Source organism: Hyperolius riggenbachi, chromosome 2 (assembly GCF_040937935.1).
Source record: "Hyperolius riggenbachi isolate aHypRig1 chromosome 2, aHypRig1.pri, whole genome shotgun sequence".
In the NCBI taxonomy this organism is placed as follows: Eukaryota; Metazoa; Chordata; class Amphibia; order Anura; family Hyperoliidae; genus Hyperolius; species Hyperolius riggenbachi.
In genome coordinates this window covers 245,054,998-245,074,596 of record NC_090647.1, presented here as the reverse complement: position 1 = coordinate 245,074,596, position 19,599 = coordinate 245,054,998, and the positions used below count along the sequence as shown (strand labels likewise).

At 43.7% G+C, this 19,599-nt stretch overlaps 1 protein-coding gene across 2 annotated transcripts in view; it reads right to left on the bottom strand.

Moving 5' to 3' along the window:
* ALCAM (activated leukocyte cell adhesion molecule) overlaps positions 1–19,599 on the bottom strand; it is a 199,227-nt gene that overhangs the window by 86,003 nt on the left and 93,625 nt on the right. For both annotated transcript variants that reach the window (XM_068268453.1, XM_068268452.1), the window contains exon 2: positions 16,897–16,997. In XM_068268453.1, the coding sequence (XP_068124554.1) occupies positions 16,897–16,997 (101 nt within the window). The remainder of the gene's footprint in view (positions 1–16,896; positions 16,998–19,599) is intronic.

Sequence of the window (19,599 nt, the reverse complement as noted above, 5' to 3'; positions counted from 1 at the left end):
TGGGAAAATCCATTCCCGTTCATTGATCTAAGCCCCCGCAATGATCTGCTGCTTCTTTGAGAAACAGCGCGATCATTGTGATTCTCCCAGCCTCCTACTGCTTCCTGTAAGCGTCCTTCCGAACAGACTCACTGTGGCCATCTTGTGTCCAAATAGTAAACTACACCCTAAAGCATTTTACACATACAAATACATTGTTTTACACAATAAATTAACTCATTACCTCCCACACGCCCCAATTTTTTTGTTTTTTGTAATTTAAAAGAAAAAATACAATAAAAAAACAAAAAACAAATAGTTACTTTAGGGACTGAACTTTTTAAATATTTATGTCAAGAGGGTATAACACTGTTACTTTATAAACTACGGGCTTGTAATTAGGGATGGACGCAAAACTGAAAAAATGCACCTTTATTTCCAAATAAAATATTGGCGCCAAACATTGTGATAGGGACATAATTTAAACGGTTTTATAACCGGGACAAATGGGCAAATACATTTCATGGGTTTTAATTACAGTAGCATGCATTATTTAAAAACTATAATGGCCAAAAACTGAAAAATAATATTTTTTTCCCACATTTTTTCCTATTTTCCCATTAAAACACATTTAGAATAAAATAATTCTTGGCATAATGTCCCACCTAAAGAAAGCCTAATTGGTGGCGAAAAAAACAAGATATAGTTCATTTCACTGCGATAAGTAATAATAAAGTTAGACGAATGAATGGACGGAGCGCTGAAAGGTGAAAATTGCTCTGGTGTTCAAGGGGGTAAAACCCCTCAGTGGTGAAGTGGTTAATAATCCCGAAGCTAGTAGAGACAGAAATCTGATCAGCACAATCATTCTGGGTCCAGAGAATCAGCCCAACAGCAAGTCGAACCAGGACCAATAAGATACGGAAGACAGAAGAGCGTGGAACGCAGCACTACTACAGGGACGTCCGTGGGAAGTGACGTCACGACGATTAAGCAGCTGATCCGGAAGCTGCGTCCCATGTTGACACGCAGAGCGGGGCTCACAGGATACGGCGTCTCCGGAGGATGACAGAAGAGACTGCCGATTGAAGGAACTATACAAGTGCGGTACAACGAGGGTCACCGGCAGGGACCCGATGTGAGGAAGTGTACTTTGGATGTTGTGACTATCTATATAAGGAAATAAGCAATACGACTAGCGGGGCAGAAACACGGAAGAGTCTGTGAGAGAGACGCAGGACACAGCCCCTGCAGTATTTTTTATCCTAACTTTCCTATACTGCAGACTATATATTGATTGTTGTATATGCAAGAACCAGATCTGTAGAAGGATTAACTGTAACTTGGGAATCGTTTGGACAGGGGGTTATCTACCTGGGGGTTAATTACTAAGGGTATTTTTAAAGGAGAATCAGGTGATCCCTGTGTGTATGGTATAAATGTGTGTATGGGTATTATCACAATATGGATTTATGTATGCATGATATCTTATAGATCTTATTGAAATTTGAAGCTTTTTTTTTTTTTACTGAGTATATATTTTTAGCAATAATATGTTATAGTGTGAACCTATCCAGCGCCACTCTGTTACTTAACCAACGCTTTTTGTGGAGGGGACTAGGGGAACATCCCCAATCCTAAGAGGATAGCTGCAGGATACAGTTTGGTTCAAATTGTTGAAAAACAAAGGCAGCACCTTTAAGAATTTTGACTCTTTTTGACAACAGCAAGTCGAGCAGCATTTTTAAAATGGAGTAACCAACGCAGGGGCGTTGCTGGGATCCTAAGAGATCCAAGGCACTTTTGTGCACATCAGTCGGAGAATGGGTGTGGAGTGGTGCACCAGAATGTGGGTGTGGTCATGGGTGGAGCCAAAATTACATGAACTCTACAGCTGTGTAATTTGGCCTCCCCAGCAAAATGTTGTCTGAAGCCCTCTCTCAGTTAAAACAAAAATAACCCAAAAATGCAGCATATCACATAAATAGGTAGTGTCATTTAAACATAACTAGGCAGAGTCCCTGGCTTCTGTGCTGGCTGGTCTGGATTTCTGCTGGGCAGGCTGGCCTGCTGCCAGGTTATCTGGCAGTTCCCACATAGCATTCCCTGACCATCTAGTGGACCCCCTCCCATGTTCCCACTGGCCTTCCATTGAAGAGCTACAACTCCTAGCTTCACCCTATAAAGGCATCACAGCACCCAGTATGCCCACATAGAGGCACCACAGCACCCAGCATACCCCTGATTAATGCACCACAGCTCCCAGCATGCCCGCCATTGAGGCGCCAAAGGTGACTTTGCCTGGGGGACATCCAGGGCACCCCAGAATAGATTTGAGGCACGTGCCACTGATCTTTGGGGCTAGCAACGCCCTTGACCAGTAGATAGAGTCAAGCTGTGGTCAAACTGAAGAAAAACGTATCAAATATGTGTTATGGCAATATGAAACTTTACTCAAAAAACCGTTCATATATACCAAACCTTAAGCTGTTAATATTACAGATATTCTGCTGAAGATATAAGAGATACATGAACCAACTTCATACATGTACAGCATTTTGGATACAATTTTGATAAGAAAACAAGCTTTCCATGGATAGGTTATGCTACACAGCAGCTCTACAGACACACATAGTATTTATGAAATCACACAAAGTTCAACAGAAATGCACTACTTGTAAGATACAGATTCACTAACTACACTTTTCAGATCTTCTTGTTTCCTGTTTCAATGTGCAGATCGGTATAAATTCTGCAGCTAAATTACGGAAGAAGACAAATGTAGTGAAACTGACAATTTCAGGATACAGCCCCATTAATGAAATTCAGGAACTGGTTATGAAATGTGCAATGTCAATTTTGATTCCTAATAAATAGTACCTGTGCTTATCCTACAGGGTCGATGACAACACAAATATAGAGGGTGAAAGCTGTGAGTTCAGGGGATGCTTCTTTCAGATATGGATGTGCCAACTTTTAATTTAGAGCATCTCCAAAACCATGGGCTGAAGAGATCTGATAGCCAATGCTTTCTATGCTGATCTTTGAAATGCTTTGCAATCTATATAGATCTTTTGAACAGATTTGCTGAAGGACCAGACATACCCTTCCAAGGAATAATGTGAAACAGAAAAGAATGGGGCATCATTCTCATTGGAAGCTACAAGTGAGAACTACCTCATCCAACACTGTCAAATCAGAGTTTAGAGAAACAAGGCTTTGACTGGTCAGGGAGAAGGTCACCAGCAGTAGGACTTTTACTTTTCTCTGTACAATCCATTTCTTCAATGTTTCACAGTGCGATGCTGCTGAATCTGTCAGTCCCTGTTGCTGTCCATATGCTTAAAGAGTCCCTGCAGTGAAGTGTTAAATACAATTATTGTAATTTTTGTACCTGAAGGTAGCTTCGCTGAATGAACAAGTATATAACTCAACCATTTGGCGGGAAATTGGCATTACCGTTGAATCCCGAAAAAAACCCTGACCCCGATCTGGTGAGTTGCAGTGGTTTGCAAAAGTATTCGGCCCTCTTGAAGTTTTCCACATTTTGTCATATTACTGCCATAAACATGAATCAATTTTATTGGAATTCCACATGAAAGACCAATACAAAGTGGTGTACATGTGAGAAGTGGAACAAAAATCAAACATGATTCCAAACATTTTTTTTTTACAAATAACTGCAAAGTGGGGTGTGTGTAATTATTCAGCCCCCTTTGGTCTGAGTGCAGTCAGTTGCCCATTGACATTGCCTGATGAGTGCTAATGACTAAATAGAGTGAACCTGTGTGTAATCTAATGTCAGTACAAATACAGCTGGCTTTGGCTAAAAAAAGATTTCCAAAGCCTTCAACATCCCACGGAGCATTGTTCAAGCGATCATTCAGAAATGGAAGGAGTATGGCACAACTGTAAACCTACCAAGACAAGGCTGTCCACCTAAACTCACAGGCCGAACAAGGAGAGCACTGATCAGAAATGCAGTCAAGAGGCCCATGGTGACTCAGGTGGGGGAATCTGTCCATAGGACAACTATTAGTCGTGCACTGCACAAAGTTGGTCTTTGTGGAAGAGTGACAAGAAGAAAGCAATTGTTAACAGAAAAGCATAAGTCGTCCTGTTTGCAGTTTGCCACAAGCCATGTGGGGGACACAGCAAACATGTGGAAGAAGGTGCTCTGGTCAGAGGAGACCAAAATAGAACCTTTTGGCCAAAATGCAAAACACTATGTGTGGCGGAAAACTAACACTGCACATCACTCTGAACACACCACCCCCACTGTCAAATATGGTGGTGGCAGCATCATGCTCTGGGGGTGCTTCTCTTCAGCAGGGACAGGGAAGCTGGTCATAGTTGATGGGAAGATGGATGGAGCCAAATACAGGGCAATCTTGGAAGAAAACCTCTTGGAGTCTTCAAAAGACTTGAGACTGGGGTGGAGGTTCACCTTCCAACAGGACAACGACCCTAAACAAAGCCAGGGCAACCATGGAATGGTTTAAAACAAAACATATCCATGTGTTAGAATGGCCCAGTCAAAGTCCAGATCTAAATCCAATCGAGAATCTGTGGCAAGATCTGAAAACTGCTGTTCACAAATGCTGTCCATCTAATCTGACTGAGCTGGAGTTGTTTTGTCAAGAAGAATGGGCAAGGATTTCAGTCTCTAGATGTGCAAAGCTCGTAGAGACATACCCTAAATGACTGACAGCTGTAATTGCAGCAAATGGTGGTTCTACAAAGTATTAACTCAGGGGGCTGAATAATTACGCACACCCCACTTTGCAGTTATTTTTTTTTTTTTTAAATGTTTGGAATCATGTATGATTTTCGTTCCACTTCTTACGTGTACACCACTTTGTATTGGTCTTTCACGTGGAATTCCAATAAAATTGATTCATGTTTGTGGCAGTAATGTGACAAAATGTGGAAAACTTCAAGGGGCCGAATACTTTTGCAAGCCACTGTATATACCCAGTCAACTGCCAAAGCTACCTTCAGGTACAATAAGAATTACATCAACTGCATTTACAATTTTCACTGCAGGTACTCTTTAAAGAGACACTTAAAATGCAGAGAATTTTAGAGTTCACAACTGAAATAATTTACCTGATCTCTATTGCTCATAATTTTACAGTCACCTAAAGCCTCATTTCCACTATACAATGCAGGAGACCATGCATTATACATAAACACACAGCATCTTCATAGCTATCGTTCTGTTCCTGTTTTTGTTGCAAGTATCCTTTACCTGTTTTGGGGGAGGTGGGCATGGGCAGACTGTAATTACTAATTACTGTCAGCACTTGTGTGTATTTTTTTTTTTATAACAAAAATGTAAATATGTTTATTTCCAGCTCCTCATAGTGATTTGTTGTGCACTTATGAATGGACAGCTACAGAGAGACCAATAAGGCCTAGCATTCAGTCACCACGTCTGGAGGGCTTTTAGTAAATTTCAAGACCTTTTTAGTGCTATAGAAATGCAATGTCAGCAGGTTATTGAGAATTATCTGCATTATTTTTTCTGGTGGTGTGAATTCACTCCTTGGTACAAGGTGTTTTCAATAACAGAAATACTATCAGCAGTATTTACTCATCAACCACTTCACCACTGAGGGGTTTTACTCCTTGAGCACCAGAGCAATTTTCACCTTTCAGCGCTCCTTCCATTCATTCGTCTATAACTTTATCATTACTTATCACAATTAAATGAACTATATCTTGTTTTTTCCACCACCAATTAGGCTTTTTTAGGTTGGACATTATGCCAAAAATAATTTTGTTCTAAATATGTTTTAACCACTTAAGGACTGCAGTCATAAAACCCCTTAAGGACCAGAGCCTTTTTTTCCATTCGGACCACTGCAGCTTTCACGGTTTATTGCTCAGTCATACAACCTACCACCTAAATGAATTTTACCTCCTTTTCTTGTCACTAATACAGCTTTCTTTCGGTGCTATTTGATTGCTGCTGCGAGTTTTACTTTTTATTATATTCATCAAAAAAGACATGAATTTTGTCAAAAAAATGACTTTTTTAACTTTCTGTGCTGACATTTTTCAAATAAAGTAAAATTTCCTATACATTTGAGCGCGAAAGTTATTCTGCTACATGTCTTTGATAAAAAAAAAAAACATTCAGTGTATATTTATTGGATTGGGTAAAAGTTATAGCGTTTACAAACTATGGTGCCAAAAGTGAATTTTCCTATTTTCAAGCATCTCTGACTTTTCTGCGCACCTGTCAGGTTTCATGAGGGGCTAAAATTCCAGGATAGTACAAATCCCCCCCAAATGACCCCATTTTGGAAAGAAGACATCCCAAAGTATTCAGTGAGAGGCATGGTGAGTTCATAGAAGATTTTATTTTTTGTCACAAGTTAGCGGAAAATGACACTTTGTAACAAAAAAAAAAAAAAAAAAAAGTTTCCATTTCTTCTAACTTGCGACAAAAAAAAAATGAAATCTGCCACGGACTCACTATGCTACTCTCTGAATACCTTGAAGTGACTACTTTCCAAAATGGGGTCATTTGTGGGGTGTGTTCACTGTCCTGGCATTTTGGGGGGTGCCTAATTGTAAGCACCCCTGTAAAGCCTAAAGATGCTCATTGGACTTTGGGCCCCTTAGCGCAGTTAGGCTGCAAAAAAGTGCCACACATGTGGTATTGCCGTACTCAGGAGAAGTAGTATAATGTGTTTTGGGGTGTATTTTTACACATACCCATGCTGGGTGGGAGAAATATCTCCGTAAATGACAATTGTTTTATTTTTTTTACACACAATTGTCAATTTATAGAGATATTTCTCCCACTCAGCATGGGTATGTGGAAAAATACACCCCAAAACACATTATACTACTTCTCCTGAGTACGGCGATACCACATGTGTGGCACTTTTTTGCACCCTAACTGCGCTAAGGGGCCCAAAGTCCAATGAGTACCTTTAGGATTTCACAGGTCATTTTGAGAAATTTAGTTTCAAGACTGCTCCTCACGGTTTAGGGCCCCTAAAATGCCAGGACAGTATAGGAATCCCACAAATTACCCCATTTTAGAAAGAAGACACCCCAAGGTATTCCATTAGGAGGATGGTGAGTTCATAGAAGATTTTTTTTTTTTGTCACAAGTTAGCGGAAATTGATTTGAATTGTTTTTTTTCACAAAGTGTCATTTTCTGCTAACTTGTGACAAAAATAAAATCTTCTATGAACTCACCATACTCCTAACGGAATACCTTGGGGTGTCTTCTTTCTAAAATGGGGTCATTTGTGGGGTTCCTATACTGCCCTGGCATTTTAGGGGCCCTAAACCGTGAGGAGTAGTCTTGAAACCAAATGTCGCAAAATGACCTGTGAAATCCTAAAGGTACTCATTGGACTTTGGGCCCCTTAGCGCACTTAGGGTGCAAAAAAGTGCCACACATGTGGTACCGCCGTACTCAGGAGAAGTAGTATAATGTGTTTTGGGGTGTATTTTTACACATACAGATGCTAGGTGGGAGAAATATCTCTGTAAATGACAATTATTTGATTTTTTTTACACACAATTGTCCATTTACAGAGAGATTTCTCCCACCCAGCATGGGTATGTATAAAAATACACCTCAAAACACATTATACTACTTCTTCTGAGTACGGCGATACCACATGTGTGACACTTTTTTGCAACCTAGGTGCGCTAAGGGGCCTAACGTCCTATTCACAGGTCATTTTGAGGCATTTGGATTCTAGACTACTCCTCACGGTTTAGGGCCCCTAAAATGCCAGGGCAGTATAGGAACCTCACAAGTGACCCCATTTTAGAAAGAAGACACCCCAAGGTATTCCGTTAGGGGTATGGTGAGTTCATAGAAGATTTTTTTTTTGTCACAAGTTAGCGGAAAATGACACTTTGTGAAAAAAAAAACAATACATATCAATTTCCGCTAACTTGTGACAAAAAATAAAATCTTCTATGAACTCATCATACACCTAACAGAATACCTTGGGGTGTCTTCTTTCTAGAATGGGGTCATTTGTGGGGTTCCAATACTGCCCTGGCATTTTAGGGGCCCTAAACCGTGAGGAGTAGTCTTGAACCCAAATGTCTCAAAATGACCTGTGAAATCCTAAAGGTACTCATTGGACTTTGGGCCCCTTAGCACAGTTAGGCTGCAAAAAAGTGTCACACGTGGTATCGCCGTACTCAGAAGAAGTAGTATAATGTGTTTTGTGGTGTATTTTTACATATAACCATGCTGGGTGGGAGAAATATATCTCTGTAAATGACACATTTTTGATTTTTTTTACACACAATTGTCCATTTACAGAGAGATTTCTCCCACCCAGCATGGGTATGTGTAAAAATACACCACAAAACACATTATACTACTTCTCCTGAGTATGGCGATACTACATGTGTGACACTTTTTTGCAGCCTAGGTGCGCTAAGGGGCCCAACGTCCTATTCACAGGTCATTTTGAGGCATTTGTTTTCTAGACTACTCCCTACGGTTTAGGGCCCCTAAAATGCCAGGGCAGTATAGGAACCCCACAAGTGACCCCATTTTAGAAAGACGACACCCCAAGGTATTCCATTAGGGGTATGGTGAGTTCATAGAAGATTTTATTTTTTGTCACAAGTTAGTGAAAAATGACACTTTGTGAAAAAAACAATAAAAATCCAATTTCCGCTAACTTTTGACAAAAAATAAAATCTTCTATGAACTCATCATACACCTAACAGAATACCTTGGGGTGTCTTCTTTCTAGAATGGGGTCATTTGTGGGGTTCCAATACTGCCCTGGCATTTTAGGGGCCCTAAACCGTGAGGAGTAGTCTTGAACCCAAATGTCTCAAAATGACCTGTGAAATCCTAAAGGTACTCATTGGACTTTGGGCCCCTTAGCACAGTTAGGCTGCAAAAAAGTGTCACACATGTGGTATCGCCGTACTCAGAAGAAGTAGTATAATGTGTTTTGTGGTGTATTTTTACATATAACCATGCTGGGTGGGAGAAATATCTCTGTAAATGACACATTTTTGATTTTTTTTACACACAATTGTCCATTTACAGAGAGATTTCTCCCACCCAGCATGGGTATGTGTAAAAATACACCACAAAACACATTATACTACTTCTCCTGAGTATGGCGATACTACATGTGTGACACTTTTTTGCAGCCTAGGTGCGCTAAGGGGCCCAACGTCCTATTCACAGGTCATTTTGAGGCATTTGTTTTCTAGACTACTCCCTACGGTTTAGGGCCCCTAAAATGCCAGGGCAGTATAGGAACCCCACAAGTGACCCCATTTTAGAAAGACGACACCCCAAGGTATTCCATTAGGGGTATGGTGAGTTCATAGAAGATTTTATTTTTTGTCACAAGTTAGTGAAAAATGACACTTTGTGAAAAAAACAATAAAAATCCAATTTCCGCTAACTTTTGACAAAAAATAAAATCTTCTATGAACTCATCATACACCTAACAGAATACCTTGGGGTGTCTTCTTTCTAAAATGGGGTCACTTGTGGGGTTCCTATACTGCCCTGGCATTTTACGGGCCCAAAACTGTGAGTAGTCTGGAAACCAAATTTCTCAAAATGACTGTTCAGGGGTATAAGCATCTGCAAATTTTGATGACAGGTGGTCTATGAGGGGGCAAATTTTGTGGAAACGGTCATAAGCAGGGTGGCCTCTTAGATGACAGGATGAATTGGGCCTGATCTGATGGATAGGAGTGCTAGGGGGGTGACAGGAGGTGATTGATGGGTGTCTCAGGGGGCGGTTAGAGGGGAAAATAGATGCAATCAATGCACTGGGGAGGTGATCGGAAGGGGGTCTGAGGGGGATCTGAGGGTTTGGCCGAGTGATCAGGGCCCACACGGGGCAAATTAGGGCCTGATCTGATGGGTAGGTGTGCTAGGGGGTGACAGGAGGTGATTTATGGGTGTCTCAAGGTGTGATTAGAGGGGGGAAATAGATGCAAGCAATGCACTAGCGAGGTGATCAGGGCTGGGGTCTGAGGGCGTTCTGAGGTGTGGGCGGGTGATTGGGTGCCCGCAAGGGGCAGATTAGGGTCTAATCTGATGGGTAACAGTGACAGGTGGTGATAGGGGGTGATTGATGGGTAATTAGTGGGTGTTTAGAGGAGAGAAGAGATGTAAACAATGCACTTGGGAGGTGATCTGATGTCGGATCTGCGGGCGATCTATTGGTGTGGGTGGGTGATCAGATTGCCCGCAAGGGGCAGGTTAGGGGCTGATTGATGGGTGGCAGTGACAGGGGGTGATTGATGGGTGGCAGTGACAGGGGGTGATTGATGGGTGATTGACAGGTGATCAGTGGGTTATTACAGGGAATAACAGATGTAAATATTGCACTGGCGAATTGATAAGGGGGGGGGTCTGAGGGCAATCTGAGCGTGTGGGCGGGTGATTGGGTGCCCGCAAGGGGCAGATTAGGGTCTAATCTGATGGGTAACAGTGACAGGTGGTGATAGGGGGTGATTGATGGGTAATTAGTGGGTGTTTAGAGGAGAGAATAGATGTAAACGATGGATTTGGGAGGTGATCTGATGTCGGATCTGCGGGCGATCTATTGGTGTGGGTGGGTGATCAGATTGCCCGCAAGGGGCAGGTTAGGGGCTGATTGATGGGTGGCAGTGACAGGGGGTGATTGATGGGTGGCAGTGACAGGGGGTGATTGACAGGTGATCAGTGGGTTAGTACAGGGAAGAACGGATGTAAATAATGCACTGGCGAATCGATAAGGGGGGGGGTTGAGGGCAATCTGAGCGTGTGGGCGGGCGATTGGGTGCCCGCAAGGGTCTAATCTGATGGGTAACAGTGACAGGTGGTGATAGGGGGTGATTGATGGGTGATTGATGGGTAATTAGTGGATGTTTAGAGGAGAGAATAGATGTAAACGATGGATTTGGGAGGTGATCTGATGTCGGATCTGCGGGCGATTTATTGGTGTGGGTGGGTGATCAGATTGCCCGCAAGGGGCAGGTTAGGGGCTGATTGATGGGTGGCAGTGACAGGGGGTGATTGATGGGTGGCAGTGACAGGGGGTGATTGACAAGTGATCAGTGGGTTATTACAGGGAAGAACGGATGTAAATAATGCACTGGCGAATCGATAAGGGGGGGGGGTTGAGGGCAATCTGAGCGTGTGGGCGGGCGATTGGGTGCCCGCAAGGGTCTAATCTGATGGGTAACAGTGACAGGTGGTGATAGGGGGTGATTGATGGGTGATTGATGGGTAATTAGTGGGTGTTTAGAGGAGAGAATAGATGTAAACGATGGATTTGGGAGGTGATCTGATGTCGGATCTGCGGGCGATCTATTGGTGTGGGTGGGTGATCAGATTGCCCGCAAGGGGCAGGTTAGGGGCTGATTGATGGGTGGCAGTGACAGGGGGTGATTGACGGGTGATTGACGGGTGATTGATGGGTGATTGACGGGTGATTGACAGGTGATCAGGGGGGATAGATGCATACAGTACACAGGGGGGGGAGGGTCTGGGGGGGTCTGGGGAGAATCTGAGGGGTGGGGGGGTGATCAGGAGGGAGCAGGGGGCAGTTTAGGGACTAAAAAAAAAAATAGCGTTGACAGATAGTGACAGGGAGTGATGGATGGGTGATTAGGGGGGTGATTGTGTGCAAATGGTGGTCTGGGGGGTGGGCAGGGGGGGGTCTGAGGGGTACTGTGGGCGATCAGGGGGCAGGGGGGGGCAGATCAGTGTGTTTGGGTGCAGACTAGGGTGGCTGCAGCCTGCCCTGGTGGTCCCTCGGACACTGGGACCACCAGGGCAGGAGGCAGCCTGTATAATACACTTTGTAAACATTACAAAGCGTATTATACGCTTCCTATCCGGGGATCGTCGGGTTAACAACCCGCCGGCGCTTCCGATTGGCCGGCGGGTTGACGTCGCGGGTGGGCGGAGCCTATTGCCGGTGGATGCGCGCGCATCCCAGCGCGCGATCCCCGGCCAGAGAGTGCCCCAGGACCTGACGCCAATCTGCGTTACGTAGTCCTGGGGCTGCCACTTTGCCGCCGCCAATATGAAGTAGGCGGTCGGCAAGTGGTTAATGGGAAAATAGGAAAAATGTGGGAAAAAAAATATTTTTCAGTTTTCGGCCATTATAGTTTTTAAATAATGCATGCTACTGTAATTAAAACCCATGAAATGTATTTGCCCATTTGTCCCGGTTATAAAACCGTTTAACCACTTGAGGACCTAGGGCTTTACCCCCCTTAAGGACCGGCCACTTTTTTTCGATTCAGACCACTGCAGCTTTCACGGTTTATTGCTCGCTCATACAACCTACCACCTAAATGAATTTTGGCTCCTTTTCTTGTCACTAATAAAGCTTTCTTTTGGTGCTATTTGATTGCTCCTGCGATTTTTACTTTTTATTATATTCATCAAAAAAGACATGAATTTTGGCAAAAAAATGATTTTTTTAACTTTCTGTGCTGACATTTTTCAAATAAAGTAAAATTTCTGTATACATGCCGCGCAAAAAATGTGGACAAACATGTTTTTGATAAAAAAAAAAACCATTCAGTGTATATTTATTGGTTTGGGTAAAAGTTATAGCGTTTACAAACTATGGTGCAAAAAGTGAATTTTCCCATTTTCAAGCATCTATGACTTTTCTGACCACCTGACATGTTTCATGAGGGGCTAGAATTCCAGGATAGTATAAAAAACCCCCAAATGACCCCATTTTGGAAAGAAGACATCCCAAAGTATTCACTGAGAGGCATGGCGAGTTCATAGAAGATATTACTTTTTGTCACAAGTAAGCGGAAAATGACAGTTTGTGACAAAAAAAAAAAAAGTTTCCATTTCTTCTAACTTGCGACAAAAAAAAAAAATGAAATCTGCCACGGACTCACCATGCCCCTCTCTGAATACCTTGAAGTGTCTACTTTCCAAAATGGGGTCATTTGTGGGGTGTTTACTGTCCTCGCATTTTGGGGGGTGCTAATTTGTAAGCACCCATGTAAAGCCTAAAGGTGCTCATTGGACTTTGGGCCCCTTAGCGCAGTTAGGCTGCAAAAAAGTGCCACACATGTTGTATTGCCGTACTCAGGAGAAGTAGTATAATGTGTTTTGGGGTGTATTTTTACACATACCCATGCTGGGTGGGAGAAATATCTCTGTAAATGGACAATTGTGTGTAAAAAAAATTAAAAAATTGTCATTTACAGAGATATTTCTCCCACCCAGCATGGGTATGTGTAAAAATACACCCCAAAACACATTATACTACTTCTCCTGAGTACGGCAATACCACATGTGTGGCACTTTTTTGCACCCTAACTGCGTTAAGGGGCCCAAAGTCCAATGAGTACCTTTAGGATTTCACAGGTCATTTTGAGAAATTTCGTTTCAAGACTACTCCTCACGGTTTAGGGCCCCTAAAATGCCAGGACAGTATAGGAACCCCACAAGTGACCCCATTTTAGAAAGAAGACACCCCAAGGTATTCCGTTAGGTGTATGGCGAGTTCATAGAAGATTTTATTTTTTGTCACAAGTTAGTGAAAAAATGACAGTTTGTGAAAAAAAAAAAAAAAAAATCAATTTCCGCTAACTTTTGACAAAAAATAAAATCTTCTATGAACTCGTCATACACCTAACAGAATACATTGGGGTGTCTTTTTTCTAAAATGGGGTCAGTTTGTGGGGTTCCTATACCGCCCTGGCATTTTACGGGCCCAAAACCGTGAGTAGTCTGGAAACCAAATGTCTCAAAATGACTGTTCAGGGGTATAAGCATCTGCAAATTTTGATGACAGGTGGTCTATGAGGGGGCGAATTTTGTGGAACCGGTCATATGCAGGGTGGCCTTTTAGATGACAGGTTGTATTGGGCCTGATCTGATGGATAGGAGTGCTAGGGGGGTGACAGGAGGTGATTGATGGGTGTCTCAGGGGGTGGTTAGAGGGGAAATAGATGCAATCAATGCACTGGGGAGGTGATCGGAAGGGGGATCTGAGGGTTTGGCCGAGTGATCAGGAGCCCACACGGGGCAAATTAGGGCCTGATCTGATGGGTAGGTGTGCTAGGGGGTGACAGGAGGTGATTGATGGGTGTCTCAAGGTGTGATTAGAGGGGGGAATAGATGCAAGCAATGCACTGGCGAGGTGATCAGGGCTGGGGCCTGAGGGCATTCAGAGGGTGTGAGCGGGTGATTGAGTGCCCTAGGGGCAGATAGGGGTCTAATCTGATAGGTAGCAGTGACAGGGGGTGATTGATGGGTAATTAGTGGGTGTTTAGGGTAGAGAACAGATATAAACACTGCCCTTGGGAGGGGATCTGTGGGCGAACTATTGGTGTGGGTGGGTGATCAGATTGCCCACAAGGGGCAGGTTAGGGGCTGATTGATGAGTGGCAGTGACAGGGGGTGATTGATGGGTGGCAGTGCCAGGGGGTGATTGATGGGTGGCAGTGACAGGGGGTGATTGATGGGTGATTGACAGGTGATCAGTGGGTTATTACAGGGAAGAACAGATGTAACTAATGCACTGGCGAATTGATAAGGGGGGGTCTGAGGGCAATCTGAGCGTGTAGGCGGGTGATTGGGTGCCCGCAAGGGGCAGATTAGGGTCTGATCTGATGGGTAACAGTGACAGGTGGTGATAGGGGGTGACTGATGGGTAATTAGTGGGTGTTTAGAGGAGAGAATAGATGTAAACACTGCGTTTGGGTGGTGATCTGATGTCGGATCTGCGGGCGATCTATTGGTGTGGGTGGGTGATCAGATTGCCCGCAAGGGGCAGGTTAGGGGCTGATTGATGGGTGGCAGTGACAGGGGGTGATTGATGGGAGGCAGTGACAGGGGGTGATTGATGGGTGATTGACAGGTGATCAGTGGGTTATTACAGGGAAGAACAGATGTAAATATTGCACTGGCGAATTGATAAGGGGGGGGGGGGTCTGAGGGCAATCTGAGCATGTAGGCGGGTGATTGGGTGCCCGCAAGGGGCAGATTAGGGTCTGATCTGATGGGTAACAGTGACAGGTGGTGATAGGGGGTGATTGATGGGTGATTGATGGGTAATTAGTGGGTGTTTAGAGGAGAGAATAGATGTAAACACTGCGTTTGGGTGGTGATCTGATGTCGGATCTGCGGGCGATTTATTGGTGTGGGTGGGTGATCAGATTGCCTGCAAGGGGCAGGTTAGGGGCTGATTGATGGGTGGCAATGACAGGGGGTGATTGACAGGTGATTAGGGGGGATAGATGCATACAGTACACAGGGGGGGGTCTGGGGAGAATCTGAGGGGTGGGGGGGTGATCAGGAGGGGGCAGTGGGCAGGGGGGGAGATAAAAAAAAATAGCGTTGACAGATAGTGACAGGGAGTGATTGATGAGTGATTAGGGGGGTGATTGGGTGCAAACAGGGGTCTGGGGGGTGGGCAGGGGGGGGGGGGGTCTGAGGGGTGCTGTGGGCAATCTGGGGCAGGGGGGGGGGGGGGGAGAAAATCAGTGTGCTTGGTGCAGACTAGGGTGGCTGCAGCCTGCCCTGGTGGTCCCTCGGACACTGGGACCACCAGGGCAGGAGGCAGCCTGTATAATACACTTTGTAAACATTACAAAGTGTATTATACACTTTGTATGCGGCGATCGCGGGGTTAACATCCCGCCGGCGCTTCCGTATAGCCGGCGGGATGTTGCGGCGGGCAAGCGGTGACAGGCGCCGGCAGAGGATCGCGTCACGGATGACGCGATCGCTCCGCCCATGCCCCTACAAGGACCGCCGCCTTTGGGCATGAGCTGGTCCTTGCGGGGTCCACTTCCCGGCCGCCTCTATGCGTTAGGCGGTCGGGAAGTGGTTAAATTATGTCCCTATCACAATGTTTGGCGCCAATATTTTATTTGGAAATAAAGGTGCATTTTTTTTCAGTTTTGCGCCCATCCCTAATTACAAGCCCATTAAGCCCATAGTTTATAAAGTAACAGTGTTGTACCCTCCTGACATAAATATTTAAAAAGTTCAGTCCCTAAGGTAACTATTTATGTATTTTTTTTAATTGTAAATGTTTTTTTTAAATTTTAATTACAAAAAAATAAAAAAAAATAAAATAAAATTGGGAGTGTGGGAGGTAATGAGTTAATTTTATGTGTATAAGTAATGAATTTGTATGTGAAAAATGCTTTAGGGTGTAGTTTTACTATTTGGCCTCAAGATGGCAACAGTAACTTTTTGTTTAATGCGACCTCCAAACGTCCTTCCGGACGCTTGGAGGAAGTACTAGGAGGCTGAGAATGTTTTTTTTTTCCACAATGATCGCACTGCTTAGCGGAGAAGCAGCGGATCATTGCGGGGCTTAGATCAACGAACGGGAATGGATTTTCCCGTTAATTGATCTCCGGGCGGGTGGCGTGTTTACCCGCGGGAGTGCGCGCTACAGCGAGCAGGAGCGCGAGCAGCGGCAAGTACAGATTTATCCGTCCCTGGGGGTTAAAGGATAGAAAAAGGGACGGAGAAATTCGTACGGGCGGGGGTAAAGTGGTTAAAATAACTGATATAACTAGGGGGATACTTTCTGTTAGCACACTCTGGGGTTCACCTCTAAATAAACTTTCAACTGAAGCTCATGTTCCTTTGGAGAGCTCCTTTCTATTGGTGACCATTCAGTCACCACCTGTGAGAATGAGAGGGCAATCACCATGAACCTGGAATCCAAGGCAAGTGCCAGGAATCCATCTAAAAGTGATGGAAATCAGTACAAGGATGCCACAAGCTTCATATTGGGACCGTCCTTGCACGCAGCATTGTCAGCCTCTACCCAAAAAGAAATACGGTACATCAATTGGTGCCATTCTTGTTTTACATTAAAAGAAGCAAAAAAACTGTTGTCCAGTAGCAAAATCTGTGATAATGTTATTACTGAAAACAATAGAATACTTACATATTTCCATTTTCCAAACAAAAGGCCATCTTTTATTTCTTGACCACATGGTATACTGATTGTTTCGCCATAAATTGCACTAACTGTATGTAATCCAAAGCCTAAAAATGAAAAAATATATGCGTTACAAAACTGAAAAAGCAATCACAGACATAAATGCAAGAGGAGATTAAATTAAATTAATTAAATGTCAAGTAGGAAGGCAAATAAAGTGGCACACACAAAGTACTTTGGTACACTTGTGACAACAAACTGTAAAATTCAGGTGCTTTCAAAATATTGTAGGAATAATTTTTATTTATCTGCTAAACCACCAACAAAGTTATATTTGGACAAAGTAAAGGATTGAAGGTGATTCTGTGACTAATGAGGTTTAACTTGAATACATGAGAAGTTATGCACTCGCTGCTGCTACTGCACATATTTTAGGGAGGTTTAAATAAGGTGAATCCATAACAGAGAAGATTCTGGGTGACTTTGCATATTATGGGCATAATAGAAGCATATAATGCCACTCTGCTGCTTCAGCTAAAGCTAGCAGAGAGCAAAGGAGCCATAGATGCAAGAGAGTGAACTAGAATGTGCCTCTATACATAGCCTTGGAAAGACCACATCTGGAATATGTAGTTCAGTTTTAAGAACCTACAGTACATAATCAAATATAAAACCTATCCAAATAGGAGCTGAGGTATTTCAGACAAATCAGGGGAAACTGCTTCATTGGAATATAAACTAGGCACTGTTGAAACTCATAAACCAGTTTACAATTCTGACATTTTATACAAGTACATATTTGTAAAATGTAATAACAAAATACACTGAATAGGAATATGCCCTCCCAACTCCACCCCATGGCTTTACCGCCACACCACATTACAGCATCCCCTTTAAGAAGCTAATATGATTGTCGTCCTCCTTAGTACAGTGCCCCATTATGCTACAACCTCCCTTTTACGGCTCCAGTTCTTGTTTACACTCCAGCATTCAACATTCCCATCAGCATTCATTCTCAGTCTACACTAAGGCCTCATACACACGTACTAGGACTGTCCTTAGGTAGGATCGGGTCTCGGCACTTCGGTAGACAGTTCGGGGAAAAGTTCTAGCTCAGAAGCTAGTGACTAGTCTGTTATGGAGGTTGAAGGAAGGGACAACACACAGCATACAAAGAGCAGCTGCTGGTGAGCAAGGTGAGTAGAATAACGATGCACTCGGGAGTCATTTGGGTGTCAGGCAAATTTAAAACCATTGAGAACTTAGCTTAAAGGAACACTATTGATTAACTTTTTTTTTTTTTTTTTTTTAATGGAGATAGGAAAAGTTTGGGAAGTGCTGCTAAGTACTGGTGCATACATTTGAATGCTTATATCTTTGATTACAGTTATCGAATTCCTTTCACGCTTTCTGACAGCAGTCTGCTCTAATCTGATGGCAGATTGAGCCATGAGGGGAAGTCCCTCACAGTGCATCTGTTAACCCTGTGTGTGTGATAGAGAAAGCTCATCCTGTCTCTGACTGAGCTCTCTGCAGAGAGCAGAGGAAATGTATCTTATGTGCAACATAAACATTTGTAATTGTGTGTGTGAAACCTGACACCTGACAGGCTTTTCATATAACTCTGCTTCAATATTACACTGTTCTTAGCATATCAGACTGCAGAGATTAACCTATGCACATGAGACATTACAAGTGTAGCTAAAAATCTACACCCAATGAATTAAAGGATACCACAACCGAAGGGTTGAGGTAAAAATGATTGCAGCACTGTGTTGGTAGTAAGCAGCACATAACTCCTGTCCATCCAGCCCCCCCTCCGTCTTGTGCCGTTCTCACTCTATGCATGCCGGTGTTTTGCGACTTGCTTGAACTTTGCCCCTGACATACTGCGCCCTGTGCGCGCAGTATGTCCTTTCCCCTTCACTCCTGGCCAGTGCATAATGTGAGGCTCAGAAGCACGCTGTCCCCTCTGTGCTGCGTGTGCGCTCCATTACACCGAGTGTCACATGCTAACCCACATATTTCATGACCAAAGAACCCTAATGAGGACGGGATTTCCTCACCTGCCTTCATACTTTGGTTGCTAGTCGTGCAACCCACACTCGTGAGTATTCTTTTGCTCTTTAAGACTACGTGATCAGCACTTGACATACTACACCATAAGGGGCTCCTGGTGTCTGTGTGTTTTCCTGTCTCCCTAGAAAGTCTGTTAAATCCCTTGGGATAACACACACCCTCTTTTGCCATATGCTTTGCCTTTCAGCCTCACAGTGGTTATGTAAGGTCACATTACCATGCTTCATATGCATGCCCACATAAGGAGGGTAGGAAGGACTAGTGTGTAGTGATGATGTGGGTGGATATGCCTTAAAAACCACTGCATGTTACCTTTGCAGTTCGGACCCCATTCAATGAAATGGGGCAGCACTGTGGATAATGGTATAGGTAGCACTACACTTTGGATACACAATGAAGCACAACCAGCCAGTGTGAAGATCACACGTTGTAGTCCATGCAGTGCCTGCCAGCCTCTCATATATCTCACTATGTACGCTACGTGTCATGCAATAAGCAGCACAAGTCTATAGTGTGAATGAGCTGTAAGCTTATCTGAGGCATGGAAGGCCTTGATAAAATAAAAATAAAAATCTCATAGAGAAAATTGATATGGCAAATGACTTGAGTGCACTTGTTAAGGCTGAAGAG